Below are 17697 nucleotides of genomic sequence, written 5' to 3' on the forward strand. Positions count from 1 at the left end.
GCAAATGTTTCATCCTCAGGAGCAGCAAATGTTTCATCCTCGGCATGCGGCCACCTCAGCGGCCGTGTGTCATCAGAAATGGCTACGCGTGTCAGTGCTGACACGCGTGTCATAGGTTCGCCATCACTGGTGTAAAGTGTGGGCCAGCCCAAGCTGCTTCCGGTAGTTTTTCCATACAAATGCCCTGTCTTTGCTCACAGTGTGGACTTTCCTAAAATCTCTCAAAGGTGCACAAACCCTATATAAGCAGCATCTGGCCTCAGTGTGCCCCATACCTCTTGCTAAGCAGCCCCAAGCCCAGCAATAGTAGCTGGCCTCAATTCCCAGCTTAGCCTCTCCCAGGCCCAGCAAAAAAGCAACCATCTGCAAACCACTTTGTAGGTCATATTAAGTGGCCCCAGGCAAGGCATAGGGAGCAACTGACCTTGGCCTGCATCCAAGTCCCTCCTAAGAGGCCCCAGAACAAACACCCGATAACCAGCTTCAGATCACACCAGATATTTCATGCAAACAGAAACAAAAAAAGCTGGGATAGCAATATTTATACCAGACAAAATAGCCTATAAAACAGAGTCAAAGAGGGACCCAGCAATTCCACTTCTGGGTATTTATCTGAAGAAACCCAAAACACTAATTTGAAAAGACAGTTGCATCCCTATGTTCATTGCAGTGTTATTTACAATAGCCAAGATACAAATGCAACCTAAGTGCCCATCAATAGATGAATGGATAAAGAAGTGGTGCATATATACAATGGAATATTACTTGGCCATAAAAAAATTTTTTACCATTTGCAATAACATGGATGGACTCAGAGGGTATTGTGTTGAGTGAATTAAGTCAGAGAAAGACAAATACCATATGATTTTACTTATATAAAGAACAAAGTAAATGAACAAACAAAACATAAAACCAACTCATAGATACAGAGAACAGATTGGTGGTTGACAAAGGTGAAGGGATTAAGCAGTACGTACTGGTAGTTACACAGTAGTCATGGGGATGTAAAGTACAGCATAGGGAATATAGTCAATAATATAATAACTATGTGTGGTGTCAGATAAGCACAAAAGAGCATAAAGAAAATAAGTATCATCCATAATCCTTACAGCCAAAATGAAAAATGATTGACTTCTGCTGTGATTCTACCTAAACATATACATATACACGTATACATCTACAGATATAGATATAATTTTAACTAAATTAACATAATATTGTATATAAAATTTTGCATCTTGTTTAAAAGCTATTTTTTGTAAATATTTTTTACTGATTTTAGAGATGAAGGGAGGGGAGAGAGAGAAAGAGAGGAACATCCATGTGAGAGAGAAGGATCAATCAGTTGCCTCCCAACCGGGATCAAACCCACAACCTGAGTATGTACCCTGACTAGGAATCAAACCAGCAACCTTTTGGTGCATGGGATGATACTCAACAAACAGCCATACCGGTCAGGGCTCTTGTTTAAAAAATTTAAAAATTATACAAATGATGAACCTGTTATCACCAAAATAAATTCAAAAACTACAGACATTAAATGTTCCCTCAGCTCTTCCTTCCTGCCATGCCCCCTTCTCCCCAGAGAGACCACCATTCAGGTTTGGCCTGTATCCCCAAGTTTTGTGCATTCCATTATGCAAGACATCAGTATGTCTAGCTTTCTATTAAAATATCCAGCAGAGGGCCCTAGCTGGTTTGGCTCAGCCTATAGCCTCAAGGGGCCCAGGTTCCATTCCGGTCAAGGGCACATGCCTGGGTTGTGGGCTCAGTCCCCAGTGGAAGGCGTACAGGAGGCGGCCCATCAATTATTCTCTCTCATCACTGATGTTTCTGTCTTGCTCTCCCTCTCCCTTCCTCTCTGAAATCAATAAAAATATATTTTTTTAAAAAAATTGACAATTGAAAAAAAATTCTCCAAAATAGGCCCTGGCTGGGTAGCTCAATTGGGTTAGAATATTGTCCCAATACGCCAAGGTTGCAGGTTCAGCCTGTTCAGGGCACATACACAAATCAAAACAATGAATGCATAAATAAGTAGAACAAAAAATTGGTAGTCTTCTCTTTCCCCCTTCCTCTCTCTCTAAAATCAATCAATAAATTTGAAAAATTACAAAAAACAAACAAACATCCAGCAGAGGGAACTGTTGGACTATTTTCTCTCTTGATATGTCAGTTATACTTTTTTCTTTATAAAAATCTGTCTTGGAACCCTGGCCGGTTTGGCTCAGTGGATAGAGCGTTGGTCTGTGGACTCAAGGGTCCTGGGTTCGACTCTGGTCAAGGGCACATGCCTGGTTGCGGGCTTGATCCCCAGTAGGGGCATGCAGGAGGCAGCCAATCAATGATTCCCTCTCATCGTTGATGTTTCTTGCTCTTCCTCTCTGAAATCAATAAAAATATATATTTTTAAAAATCTGTCTTGGATATCATTTACACAATGCAGAATGGTGTATCAATTTATAAATACAGTAGTTCTACAGATTAACTTCTGATCTAAATAAAAATTTTAAATCTTATTTTCCTCCTTCAACTTTGTTTGTTTGTTTTTCCTTAACCTTGAAATTATGTGGTTTTTAAAAGGATTATTGCTACTGGATATATTTGTGTGTGTGTGTGGGGGGGGGGGGGAGGTGGAAAGCCTTGCTGTTGGCAGAAATAGAATTTTTTTTTCCCTTGAGAGAAAGATAAATCAGATAAAATGAAATGAGGTGAAGATAAAACTTTTATTTCATCTGGCAGTAATTCCATTTAAAATTCTAAATAGATTAGGATTTTTTAATGAAGTCTATTTACATTTAGATATTCTTAAAAAAAATTTTTCCTGAGCTCATAAATTCTGTGTATATGATTATTTCAACAATATTTTATGTAAGTTATATATATGTTTATATATAGGTGCCATATATATGATTCCACAACAGTTCTCAATGCAAGAACCTGACAAAACTTGCCAGCAACTGCCCAGCCGGCATGGCTCAGTGGTTGAGCATCGACCTATGAATCAGGAGGTCACAGTTTGATTCTCGGTCAGGGCACATGCCAGGGTTGCAGGCTCCATCCCCCGTGAGGATCGTGCAGGAGGCAGCCAATCAATGATTCTCTCTCATCATTGATGTTTCTATCTCTCTCTCCCTCTCCTCTTCTCTCTCTGAAATAAATAAAAATATACATATTTTTTAAACTTGCCAGCAATATTCAGCCAATTTTTCTGATGTTGTGGTGGCTTTGTTACACTGTGCAGAATGACCGGTGTTTGCAGCTAAATTCAATGTGCTGAGTGGCCATTCTTCACTGAAATTTTATTTAGGGGAAAAATAATTAGTGGTTCCTGAATAGAAGCCAACACTGTGTGGCCTTTTCCAACTCCTACTTATTCCCACCCCCAATATGGTTTCCCACTTCCCTTTCAATGTAAAATGATTCTTCCCAATGCTGTTGTGAATAGCATTTTCCCAACCAAATCATTCTTCTGTCAGGGCCTTTAAAAAAAAATCAGGCAGATGAGTTTCAACAGAGAGAAATTTCAGTTACTCAATTTTAAGGATTTGACATTTTAAACATTTTTGGTCTTGAGATAAATTTGAAAATAGTGATTATTCAGTAAGTATTTATTGAGTACCTACTATGTGCTCTGCAGACCCTGACCCTCTTGGGGAGCTAACATTCTAGCAAGCAATAAACAAGAAGTATAGACCTAGCTGGTTTGGCTCAGTGGATAGAGCGTCTGCCTGTGGACTGAAGGGTCCTGGGTTTGATTCCAGTCAAGGGAACGTGCCCGGGTTGTCATTTGATCGGTAGGAGCAGGAGGCAGCCAATCAATGATTCTCTCTCATCATTGATGTTTCTATCTCTCTCTCTCTCCCTTTCCCTTCCTATCTAAAATCAATAAAAATACATTAAAAAAAAAGTATAATAAGTATATTCTGCGTAACATGTTGAAAGGTAACAAGCACTATAGAAAATGTAGATTAATCTGGGATATAGTCACCATTGCCAGATTGTTCTTTTATGTTACTATCTTGCTCAAAAATATCTAATGCTTTCCTAAGTGTGTCACTCAAGCATTTCTCTCTGCTCCTGGCCTATTCTCCCACCTGTTGCTGAGCCATCTCCATAAGCTCAGGTCTGGACCCTCACTGGGCCCCAGGCTCCTTCCCATGCTCAAACCATTGCTCATGCTGTTTTTTGACTCTTAGAATGTGCTCCACCTTGGGCATATGGCCTATAAGAAATGTTGCTCCTGTCCCCAAATACTTTGGGGCCTCTGCAAAGCTCATCAGTCTTCAAGTTCCCTGGTGTTTGTCATCTGCCCCCCCTCCCCCCCGCCCGCCCCACATTCAGGCCCTTCATCATATTCCTCTTTGAATTTTTACTTAATGGTTTCTGAAATATCCTTATAGATTACATACCTGTGCAAATAATCAACTTCTGGAGGGCAGACATCAACCTCAATGTGTAACTCAACTGCTTGCTACAGGACCTCAGAAAATTTCCTGTTGTTGAACATGAAGGATTAACCAATAAGTAGAGACACTTGTATAGTTTCTAATTGATGTACCAGAACTCTTTTCCTAATTCTTAGAGGGGGAAACATGAAAACATGAGAAGATGCGTGCTGATTCTGTCATTCTATCTGCCAAACACCAGTTTTTAATCTTTGAACACTTGTTTGTAAAACTGATTTGACACAAGGAGTGGTACTTTCAAACCACTTTTCTATTATTTCTCTCTGGAAGCATTCTGTAAACAATGTTTTGTTGTTTGCTTCTAAAATTCTAAATATTAGCCTGCTCTGTTAAGTACAGGTAATTAAAATCTCATTCAATCACATTTCTATCACGGCTGTCAAATAAGTCTAGCTCAATTCTGTTTACTGTGCACCAGCCACACCAAGGCCGTAACAAGAAATGCCGACCATGGTCACGACAATTCAGAACCTGAGCCCTTTTTAAAAAGGCAGCAACACCAACAGGCATATTGGAAAGCGTTTCTCCCAGGAACTGCCTTTCAGTGACTCTGCACACAAAGGACGGAGACAGAGCTGGGAAAACAGCAGGTGTCCTGGCAGAATCAGCAGCCTGCTCTGGGGAGCCTAGGGGTTTGCACAAGGAAAACCCAGCCACAGCCATAAGGCTTTATTGACTTTAGCACCTGCATGAAACTGCTCTGAACTTGAACACACAAGCCAAACATAATTAAAGCACCGGGTTTTTTTAAAGGTTCAAACATGATCATTTGGAAGCCTTAGAAGCCAAGTGGACAAAGAGTAATGTCAAATGCCACGGTCTACAGAGAAGTGCCCCAATCAGCCCAGTATCACAGCTCTGCCAGGGTGCGTGACATCTTTGAGACTGTATGATGTACCAACCGGCCATGTCCAGCAAAACCATAAAGAGACAGAGCAGTACTTGGTGGCTTCTGTTTCCTCGTCTGATCTGTCATTCTTTTATTCTGGAGCCTCCTATTTGCAACTTCTAACTCTCAGGAAAACATAGAATATTAACCACGGTTTTATATAAAGTTGTTGCTTATCCAGGAGAATTTGGAGATGGGACTTGAACTTGGGAGTTCAGGGAAAGACCTCATCCCAACGGTCTCACACTTCACACCGGCTGAGTGTGTGCTACCTCTGTGCACCTCCACGGGTGCTGGCAATGTGTGCTTCCCTCAGCCTGGCTTTCGGTCTGTCTTCCTGTTCCTCCGGCAAGCACTGGATTGGGGCCTCGGCCACAGGACAACGCTTTTCACCACCTGACCTCTTCCAGATGCTCACTCCCACAGCACAGTGGGGTTTGAGGGAGAGAAGAATGAGAGCCATCATCATGTATCTGTGCTTGGGAGAAGAAAGCCTAATGAAATTGTTCGTCATTGCCAATTAAGACAAATAATTGAAGATGGTTACTCAACAATTGAAAACTCACGCTTAAAAAAAAAAAAAGTGGCCCTAACCGGTTTTGCTCAGTGGATAGAGCGTTGGTCCCAGGTTCGATTCCGGTCAAGGGCATGTACCTTGGTTGTGGGCACATCCACAGTAGGGGGTGTACAGGAGGCAGCTGATCGATGTTTCTCTCTCATCGATGTTTCTAACTCTATCCTTCTCCCTTCCTCTCTGTAGAAAATCAATAAAATATATATATATATTTTTTAAAGTGAAGCCTGCCCAGTGTGGCTTGGTGGTTGAGCATCAACCTTATGAACCAGGAAGTCACGGGTTCGATTCCCAGTCAGGGCACATACCTAGGTTGCATATGGGAGGCAACTAATCAATGTTTCTCTCTCATATCATTAGTTTTCATTTAGAATGAGTTTGTTACCACAGCCTATATCTTGCATAAAGCATTTTCTCTGAAACAATAGTTTTCTGTATTGTTCTCCTTTCATTACCTTAAAGCCTAGCCAAGTCTCAAAAATACTCTGCTTTAAAACTTCCACATGTCCTTGGGTGATGATTAAATAAATGATAATGCAGGAGGTAGCTGATAGATGTTGCTCACATCGATGTTTCTCTCTCCCTCTCCCCCAAAAAAATCAATAAAAATATTTTTTTAAGTTGTAATTCCTGGAATCCAAAAATGAAATGGTAGTGGTCAGGGACTGGCAGGGAGAAGGAGGTTGAGAATAGAAGTTACTTACTAATCAATAGGCATAAAATTTCAGTTAAACCAGATGAAAAATTTCTAGAGATCTGTACAACATTGTAACTATAGACAACAATAATGTAGTGTATACTTAACATTTTGTTTTTTATTTTTTAAATATATTTTATTGATTTTTTACAGAGAGGACAGGAGAGGGATAGAGAGTTAGAAACATCGATGAGAGAGAAACATCAATCAGCTGCCTCCTGTACACCCCCCTATTGGGAATGTGCCCGCAACCAAGGTACATGCCCTTGACCGAAATCGAACCTGGGACCCTTGAGTCCGCAGGCCGATGCTCTATCCACTGAGCAAAACCGGTTAGGGCAACATTTTGTTTTTTTTAATATATTTTATTGATTTCTTACAGAGAGGAAGGGAAAGGGATAGAGTTAGAAACATCAGTGGGAGAGAAACATCAATCAGCTGCCTCCTGCACACCTCCTACTGGGGATGTGCCCGCAACCAAGGTACATGCCCTTGACCAGAATCGAACCTGGGACCCTTCAGTCCCAAACCGGTTAGGGCTTAACATTTTGTTGAGGATAGATCTCATGTTGTGTGTGTGTGTGTGTGGGGGGGGGGGGGGGAGTAGGAGAGAGGCAAAGGACCGAGACAGACAACCCAGAGAGAGGTCTGAGTCTTAAGAAGCTTCTAAAGAGTTGTTAATATCACCATCAAGTGAGATAAGGTAGAACTGAAGAGTTTTGACTATATCTGGCTATAGTATGAGTTAAGATGACCTTATTAAAAAAAAAAAAAGGATGACCTTATTAGGTCATTTCTGGAGTGATATGACAAAGTCAGATACTAGTGGGGTAAATATGGGCAGTGAGGAGATCGAAGCAGTTGAATTCTGATAACGCTTTTTTAAAATTCTTTAAATTATATATGAATCCTTTTTCCTCCATTGGCCTCTCCCTGCTCATTCCCACCCCCACCCCAGTACATGCCCTCACCGCCCCCCTACTGGCTGTATCCATGGATTATGCTTAGTATATGCATGCATACAAGTCCTTTGGTTGATCTCTCACTGTCTTCTCCCTCCTTCCCCCCAACCCCCACCTTCCCCGAGGTTGGTCTGTTCGATGCTTCTATGTCTCTGGGTCTAGTTTTAGTTCATCAGTTTATGTTCATTATATTCCACACTAGAGGTCCAGTGCATGAATATTCATGCACTGGAGGGGGGGGGTCCCTCAGCCCAGCCTGCCCCCTCTCACAAACCAGGAGCCCTCAGGGGCAGGAGGCGACCCGGCAATCAGAAGAAGGCAACACCCCCATCACACCTCTGCTGCTGCCACTGCCGGCAGCACCTCGGCCGGCCCTGGTTACCTGAGCCTCGGGCGGCCCTTGGCAGCCAAGGCTTGCCTGTGCCTTGGGCTTTGGCTGGGCAGCCGCAATCCAAGGTTTGCCTGTGCCTCAGGCTGGCCCTGGGTGGCTGGGGGGCTGAGAGGGCTGGGGGATTCTGGAGGCAGGCGCGTGGTGAGGCTGGACCCGGCTGGGCTGTGCGCCTGCCACCCCGGTACTGGGCACTGCCAACTTGTGGCTGTGGGCACTGCCATCTTTGAGGGCGTGACAATTAGCATATTCCCTCATTATTGGCTGTGGGTGCTGCCATCTTTGTGAGGGCATGATGGTCAATTAGCATATTCCCTCTTTATTAGATAGGATATGAGATATTTACCTTTCTCCAATTGGCTTATTTCTCTGATAACTCTTTTAAGCTTTGTTGAAACAATGGATTATCTTTGCTGCACTACTTTGTGGTATAATAAACTTTTCATGCATTCTTTAGGAAATATTTAGCAGGGATTAATAGTTTGCTAAATCCTAAAAATAGACCTAAGAATCCCTGGAAAACAGATGAAAAGAACATAAGGTTATCTAAAATTTTTAAAGATAGAAAATAAAGAAAAAAGAAAAAAAAGATATAATAGATTTATTCAATGAACAGTATTATAAAACTTTCACAGTTGACAAAACAAAATAAATTATGAGTTATTAGTTATTATTGTTAAGGTGATGCTTATGTGATGCAGAGGCTTGAGTATCTTTGGACAAGAATATCACCAATAACTCAACAACTGACTGGATACATAACCCAAACCCATCAGTTAGTTGGGAAATTAAATGATAAAGGAGTCAAAGCCTCACTCAGGAAAGAACTGCTGGTCTTTTTATAACAGGAAATATTTGGTGAAAACACAATAATGTGTTAGATAAATAACACTGTGATTTTTTAAAACTGCACTGGGTTGTTGTATTTATTTGAAATTAATACCATTATCCATATTACTATTTTTCCAAGCAATAAAAGAATATTACTTTCCTTTTATTGTTTTTACCTAATCTATATTAATAGACTACTGAGGGGTAACTAAAAAAAAACAAACAAAAAACAAACAACTCAAGAAGCAGGTGCCACTGTTATGAACCAATTTCAACTTACATGTCAACTATTTAGTTATAAAAATTTGAGAATAAATCCTTAAGAAAACATTATTTGAAGTAGAGCTGTGCTAAGATAATGCACACAAACCAATATAGTCTATTTAATAAAAATATTTAATGCTGCCAAAAAGTATAAAAATACAGTAGAAGTGGCAGTACAATACAAAGTAGTCTCTCCTAATTTATTTCTTTTACATTTTCCCACGTTTCATACATTAGACTAAAAAACTTAACAATACATCAAAGTAGAGAGTTCTGCAAAGTCTTCTGCTGGTGGTGTTCTTCTTTCCCTGGATGTAAAGTTTACTTTGTAAACAGACAAATGTGAGGCAATCTACGGGTTTATTAAGCCTCACATGAGTTTCCGGAGTGGGCTTCAGGTCTTGCTTTGCACATCAATGGTTCAAAATTTATAGCTGCAGAATATTCTCAAGTCATGAATATTTAGGTGTCTGTCAATCTTGGCCTAAAACATAAAATAAGAAGTCATCTATTCAATTCATATTTACCAAACACACAGATGTACATAGATACACACAAACATAAAAGGACTAACAATGAACTAAAAAGGCAACAAAAACATTCCAACGTATCACATCCAACCACACTAAGTGCTTCATTGTATTGCTGGTAAAATTGCTTAAGAGCTAGGTTTTCAAACAGAATTGGTGGTGTGAGGTAGGTTCATGTTAAAGCACCATAACATTGTTTTTTCAGGAATTGCTATAAATTTTGTTGGTCATTTTTATTACTCAAGAAATAACCTCCATGTGAAATACTGACAGACAGGTTTTAAAAAAAATGTACCCACAACAATTTAGCAAGACTATATGTATGTGCTAGACTTACCAATACTTTGGCATTCAATTCAAAAGTCTAATCCAATTTGGACCTCCACTGTATCATACTGCTAAAAATATTATGAATGTTATGTTTGAACATTAAAATCACGGACTGTTAGCAGCATGCTTTTTGTCTTGAAGATAATACTAATGAATATAGCAATATAGAACTGGTGACACAATTTAGTTACTATCAATATAAAAGAAAACACAGACATAAAGTAATTGATTTATTGTATTTTAATGCCAAAAAGATAAATGAGAGTTTAAACAAACAATAGACAGATAAAATAGCTATTTTTAGGGCAGTTGAGTTTTTTATGTTATTTCACAATGTTTGCAATAGCCAAACTTTTTAGATAAATGGTATTTCCATTCTTCCCCCAACTTCCCTCACTACAACAAAAAAAAACACACAAATCTAAGTACTTGTCATTATTGTATCCCCACATACATAAACAGGATATATAAACCATACCCACATATATTTTTCCAAAACATTTAGTCAAAAACCCCAAAATACCATGAGTGGAGCTTCTCCTGACTACTGGCTCCTTCTACCAGAGGAAAGAGTAATAGTACCAAGCACTCTGGTGTTCTCAATACCGGTTTTCTCAGATTTCCCAGCACTGACAGAGAAATGTCAAGTCATCAAGAAAACTGTCTCCTTAGATGTCTGTGGGTCACAAAAATTACTATGGCTGCTTATTGTGCTGCTACAAAATACATCTTTATTCCCCAGAATTCACAAAATTGTTCAGTGAAACAACAGAACTTAATCTAGCCAAAGTGCATGTAGTAATGGTTTAGACTGAACATTTTGATGTTATAGTATTTCTCTGGTCTATTGGTAGTTTAAACTGTTTCACAAGACACAAGATTTTGGTTGGGAAAAACTATGTTTCACTTAAGAAATAGAGGGTTACTTATAAATTTTAACAAGTAAAAGTAGTTGCCTAATGTTTTTCAACCTAAATATCTGGTTTAAATATTGCATAAAACAGAGTCAATGTGACATAATGGATAAAGTATGAGATCTGGAGTTAATGGGATTCTAAAGAGTAGAGTTTGAATCCCAGCTCTGGCATGCACTAGCTGAGCAATCTTGAACAAGGTACTTATCTTTTGACTCAGTTTTATTACCTCAAAATAGGGGTAATGTGATGTATCTAGAAGAGGTACTATGGGGGCTAAATTTAGGTTATGTATTTAAACTGATTGGCAGAACTGTAGGTCTTCAACATCCAATGCTATCTTCCCTAACAGGGTATTAAAGACACAATTACCAAAGAAAATTACCATTTACAACAATTAAAAGAAACTGACAGTGTTTTTGAAAATTCACTTTTTTTTCTTTCTTTTTAAGTATTATTATGGGGGACAAGAAAATAAGATGAAATCATTGGGAATGTTAACTATTTTAAAAGGCTATTTATTTGCAAGACTGAAAAGATAAATGAGCTTCATTTTAGGGGGTAAAAATTCACCTGAATAACTGTTTGCTGTTTCACTAGTATTTAACAAGATAAAAGTGAAATCGGTTCAAATAAATCAAGTGGAATCAGTCCTGCTTGGTGCTTCCTTTGGAGCAGTAGCCTCAGATACTGCCCCCCGTACTAACGCTGGAATGGAATGAGAGCTGGGCTCACAGAGCAAAATCTTCCCAAGCTGGCTCCACACCTGAAGTAACAGAAAATCAAAACTGCACCCAAGCCCTAGCCGGTTTGGCTCAGTGGATAGAGTGTCAGCCTAGGAAACAAAGTGTCCCGGGTTCGATTCCGGCCAAGGGCACATGCCCAGGTTGAGGGCTTAATCCCCAGTAGGGGGTGTGCTGGAGGCAGCTGATTGGTGATTCTCTCCCATCATTGATGTTTCTATCTCTCTATCCCTATACCTTCCTCTCTGAAATCAATAAAAATATTTTTTTTAAAAAAAAACTGCACCCAAAATAGGTTTTGCCACTGGAATAATAAAAACTTCTCTAAGATGAGCAAAGCATTGCCTTATAAACAAAATGAGCTTATCTAGTTTCCCTCTCCTGAATTCCCAAACTCTAAACAACTTTTTTACAGTAGACATTTGAAATATCAACACCATTAGGTGTCTAAAACACCTATGCCAAATGATCTCTTTAAAGAAAAAAATTCCTAAGCAATTCTCCTTATAGCTCCCCAAACATACTATGCAATGGAAAACCAGACATTAAAATCAACTCCGTAATATCCTCACTAAATCCCATAATTCTCATATTCCACTCAAAATTATAAAACCAAAATAGAGAGAGTTCAAAAGATTGAACTTTTCCCTCTCCTAGTGGACTGCACAGAGGTGTCAGAGCGCTTTTACATGTTTTCATTGTCAGCTGTTCAGTTTGTTACTGACCAAGACAAAGCCTCCCACACCAAGCAGTGGCTTCTTGTCTGAACCACCGCTTACACTCGGCAGCGCTCTGTGATGGAGTGAATACATACGACTTGAGAAAAGGATCAGCACTGACGACGAGGAAAAATTCTCCCCAAAGTTTATAGAATCCAGTGGTCAAAGGAGGTTACCCTTTCTCTGAAGAGTGTTGAGAGAAAACACTTGTGCAGAATTGCTCAGTGCTTAGAGCAATCTGAATGTGATGAATATTCCTACCGTTGAGGGAAAAATGAGACAGCAAACTTATACCATTTCCCTAGAAGTTTTTTCTTTAGAACACTACCTAACAAAGTGGGTAGCATAAAATTTCCAAATTTTAAAAGCTTAAATTCCCAAATCTGGATGAACAATGAACTGGCTTCATTATGGCCAGGTACATGGATATAGCCATTAAGTACATAATTTCTGGACTGAGCATTCCTGAGTAGAATAGGCATTGTAGAGCTTCCACAACCTGAGTTTCTTCCCACCAAGGCATGTTATCACTCATATTCAGTGGAACGATAGATGGCTGAAATTTCTAACACATCCATTGCTGTAAGGGCTGCTGGTACTGCTGCTGTCCCATAAACAGTGTTTTGAAGATAGGTATAAGGAAAAATGGAATCAGATTCAAACCAATTAACTAGGGGAAAAGATTAAAGAAACAGGTCAATTCCAGAATAAATTATTCAAAGAATGACCAAGACCTGTGGGGAGAACTTCATTTTATTATGTGGGAAAAATAATACGTCTCTATTTTTCAAAATTTCATTTCATAAGGTTTTGTGCTCCTACCTAAGTAAGTCAAAGCCAAACAAGGATTTCTTAAAATAAGAGACTTAATTAACTGCTAATGTAGAAATGAGAACATAGGAACACAACACAGACGTTTCTGCTATGCACTTAGTTCCAGACCAGGATCAATGCAACAAGTTTCAACGTCGGCCACCCTCTGCTAGTGTGCAACAGACTAACAGATCCACACTCCCTACCCCCTGACAAACCCACATAGACCCACTGGAAGAAAAGAAGTCAATGTTGGCAGAAGGTGTAACTCCTAGACTCTTGCCTGAACACAGATATACAAAGTAAGCACTAGGCTTATAATAGACTACATTAAAAAAAAATCTCTATAAGATTTATATCTGGAAGTAAAAATCAAGGACAACTAGATTTAAAATATAATATAATAGCCAGGCAGGCATTTTGAAAATGTAGGTACTCATTAAAATAAGAGTACATAATGGTCAATATAAATATTTCTAATGTAATCAGGTCCTGGCCTGTGTTTATATAGAATCTAGTCAGAGATATTTTTCAAAGAGGGAAATGACTTGTACAAGGTTAAGTCTTTCTTGGAAAAATATCTAATTCTAAAATAAACTATACACATGAGACTTTTCAAAGATAACGTAAAAGAATGTAGAAATGCCAAGTCTCAGGTTGATTATGACTTAATAATAACACCACCTACCTCAAAAGCTTGTTGTGAGGATTAAATAGGATAATATAACATATGAAAAGTGCTTAGCACAGTGCTTGGCACACAGTAAACGATCAATAAATAGTAGCAACCATCACTTTGAATTGATGCTGAAAACAAAGAAGGAACTGATATTAAAACTGAAGGATTGCTCGATGTCATAAACTACTTTATAAACCAGTATGTATCTTTTGATTCACACCATCAATTCTAGTTTATATAAAACAAATATTCATAAAATTAAAGAGTTACAACTCCTTCCTCTGACATACCTGTTAAGCAGAGCTACTTTTTTTTTTAATCAACAAGATTTTTACTTCCTTTCTCTTTTTATGTTCATTCCTTGATAGAAATATTAACTCATAGTGAAATGGACCAAAAAGATAGAAAATCAGAGCAAATATAGAAAATATTCTTTAAACATGAGAAATGGTCTTCATATTGTTCTAAAGTTCTCTATTACATTTTAAGCCTCTTAAAAATTCAGGAAAAGGGTATTATTTTAATTTTACATATGGATAAATTATATATGGAGAATTATATTTTTACATATATGTGCAAGCATAGATAAAAATCAACATAAGACAGCATAAAATACTTGGTGAAACTTGGAAACAAGTGTATATCCAGTTGGTGTAGCCAGAGAAGATGGCATTAAATCAAAGGCTACTGTCAGTTTATTAGTAGGGGGAAATATAAACAAAAATGAACTGGATGTTATTGTAAATGTTCTTTTCTTAATGTAAATAATAAAGCCTCTGACTTTAAAAATATCTTTTTCTTCCTTAATCTATTAAAAATATTACTACTTCACTAAAATCAAACTATACAACTGACTTTGAAAATGTTATAATTAGCCCTGACCAGTTTGGCTCAGTGGATAGAGCGTTAGCCTGCGGACTCAAGGGTCCCAGGTTCAATTCTGGTCAAGGGCATGTACCTTGGTTGCGGGCACATACCCAGTGGGGAGTGTGGAGGAGGCAGCTGATCTATGTCTCTCTCTCCTTGATGTTTCTGGCTCTCTATCCCTCTCCCTTCCTCTTTATAAAAATCAACAAAATATATTTTTAAAATAAATTTTTAAAAAATGTTTTAATTAGAAAATATTATGAAGACCTAAGGATACACAAATTATGTAAATATGTAGAACCCATCATGGATTAGTAACTTTTTCCTCTGGCTGTTACCTGAGAAGGCAGGAGCCATGTTTGTGTCCTTTGCTCTGATTAGCACCCCTCATTTAATAAAGGGTCAGGATGATGACCATAGGCACCACAGAATGTTGCCATAGATTATCAATAATTAGCACATGGCACCCACCAAAATATTATTGTTGGTAAAAACTTAACACACTATCCTCAAAGACCTGCTTGGAGGAGGTAAGATGACTAACATTGCAGAAGTTCATCAACAAATATTTACTACACTGATTATAATTTTAAAAATATGTTACAACGAACACTACCCAGAAGGACAGAAAGCAGACAAAAAGCAAAGCTGCAATACCGAATCCAATGAAGCTCATTCTCCTGCAGTGGGGTAGTGTGCATTATGATCAGCATTTGTTTTCCATAAGATGTCTTTACCTTTTTGTTTAAAGCAAGGCTGCCTTCAATTGGAAATTTAATTTGGTCGTAGCCATATTTGAGTTGCAGAATAATATATTGTATTTTAGCAAAGCAAGGCCAAGTTGGAAAGAAAGATTTTAAACAATAATGAACTAAAACATAAACGTCTTGGTGCCTGAACACAGATTTAATGCAGACAGACATAAGAAAATGTCCCTCTTACCTCCTTTCCATTTAAAGGTTACAGGACACAGTAATACTGAATTAGGACACAGGCAGAAGTTTATTTAATATGTAGTACCACCTACATCCTGCTTTCATACTTGCAGCACAATTAACACATTCAAGAAGACTATCAACTCAACTCAAAACATCTGTCTAAACCAATGGTTTTCAAACTGTTTTTTAAATTATAACTAATCCCTTAAAATAAAATTAAACTTCAGCAAAAATATTTATGTAGTATATAGATGAGATAAAGGAGACGAGAGATGGTCCGGTTGAAAGTAAAGGTTGCTACCTTAGAGTCTTTCCTACCACTTCTTGTTGACCCCTTAGAAATCTAATGAGCACAGTTTGAAAACCAGTGAAATAAATGTATTTCATTATTTCAGCAATTAAATGTATAACAACTATTTAAAGTTTAAGTTAAATATGTTGAACACTTAATGGAATGTAGGGTCTGAAGAAAACTGCCATTCCAGCAGCAGTTAAATTCATTAAACAATATACTTTAAAATATCCATTAAGAAGTTAAAGGGACAATGTAAAGTTTGTACATCATCATACTATTTATTTAAGTAGAAAGAACTTTAAAATATTTATTTCAAAATTTCAGTCTCATATACTGAAATCATGGCAGTAAAATGGTCCTCCTTATTTTTATTTTCTAAATCATGATTTACCTCAATTATAAATTAGGGTAGTTATATTGAAATTTTCATAAAAAATAGAAAGTATAAGTAATGGGCTTTACAGAAACCAATTTCTTTACAAAGTATTGATCAACAGTATTACCTGACTATTCAGTAAGGAGAATTTCCTTTCAAATATATTTTTAGGGAAAAATTTTGTTTCTTTGATTTTCTTTTTAAAATTGGAAAAACCGTAAAACATAAAAGAAATGCATATATATGGTAAAAAAAAAAAAATGCTTACTAAGAGTTCTAACTGCTCAAATTTCTCCTTATGAAAATATCCAGTACAATTGAACCAACATACAATTTTTATTATAACAAATTTTTCAAATTTAGCTTTCTAAAAAAGTACATTTAACTACAAAAGTAAGATTAAATACTTATAAAATATATTTACCTTGAAATGGTTAAGAATATAAATTATTGATGCTCATGTCAATAGTACAGTATACATTACACACATTATTTAAAGGTCATTTTCTTTTCAGTAATAATGTAGATAAATCCACAATATTTATTGCTTGTATCAAGTGCAGGTTAAAATCCAGGTAGCCTCAAAAACAAATCCTTGTGATAAAGGATATTTCTCAATCTGGTCAGATGAAATATTACACTTAACATGTATGAATACAGTTGCAAAACGTACCAGTTTTTAACAGGCATTAGAGTATTTTAGATCACCGTTTACAATTTGGGAGTAGTGCCCTGAGATGTTGGGCTGAGGACTAAATATATTATTTATCTGGCTGATTTCTATTCTATTGCTCCATCTTTGGGGATATGAGAAGTTTGCTAACAGAAAAATCCTTGTGATTAATGCAACACTGTCAGCTATTAGTGCAGAAGCTTGCTGGGCACAACTGTATTATTTATAGGACACTCTGCTGAAAAAACAGTGCCCAGCCAACAAAAGCACCAACCAAAATGACTGACACAAACCCCATCTTAGTGAGAATAGGTTGCCAATATAACCACCTTTTTCTTTTTCGTTCAGTCTCATTTAGCCTCTGTTTCATCTGCTGCACCTTCTGAGCCGTGTTAGTCTTTCTGTCTTCTCGAATTCGTTTCCGTAGAACACTATGAATAAATATAAACAAATTATAAGTGCTTGGCAGAACTTAATTACTCATACAGAGGACCTAAACTCAAATATCCACCCCGCCATACACACAGTATTCAACTCAAACATTGAAATTTTTTTTAAAAAGGAAAAGATTTGGCTCAAATAAACTCTTATAAAAATTCTCAAAAACATAAACAAATAAAAGGGATAAAAAGCCTTAGTACTCTAAACAGTCCAAAGATGTGTTCTGATAACATATAAAATATTAATGAATACTTTTAATAGGACCTGATAATAAGCACTGAGCTTTCTTTCTTGAACTGGTGACT

At 37.6% G+C, this 17697-nt stretch overlaps 1 protein-coding gene across 4 annotated transcripts in view; it reads right to left on the reverse strand.

The window, feature by feature from the left end:
* Positions 1 to 9188: 9188 nt before the first annotated feature.
* PTPN2 (protein tyrosine phosphatase non-receptor type 2) overlaps positions 9189 to 17697 on the reverse strand; it is a 62846-nt gene continuing 54337 nt past the window's right edge. For 3 of the 4 annotated variants that reach the window (XM_079784089.1, XM_079784088.1, XM_079784087.1), the window contains one exon: positions 12822 to 17382. In XM_079784089.1, the coding sequence (XP_079640215.1) occupies positions 17175 to 17382 (208 nt within the window). In that variant the 3' untranslated portion in view covers positions 12822 to 17174. Of the gene's footprint in view, positions 9559 to 12821; positions 17383 to 17697 lie in introns of those variants that run through there. The other variant, XM_079784086.1, reaches the window with a different exon arrangement.

Source organism: Cnephaeus nilssonii (genome assembly GCF_951640355.1).
Source record: "Cnephaeus nilssonii genome assembly, chromosome: 11".
Taxonomy (NCBI): Eukaryota; Metazoa; Chordata; class Mammalia; order Chiroptera; family Vespertilionidae; genus Cnephaeus; species Cnephaeus nilssonii.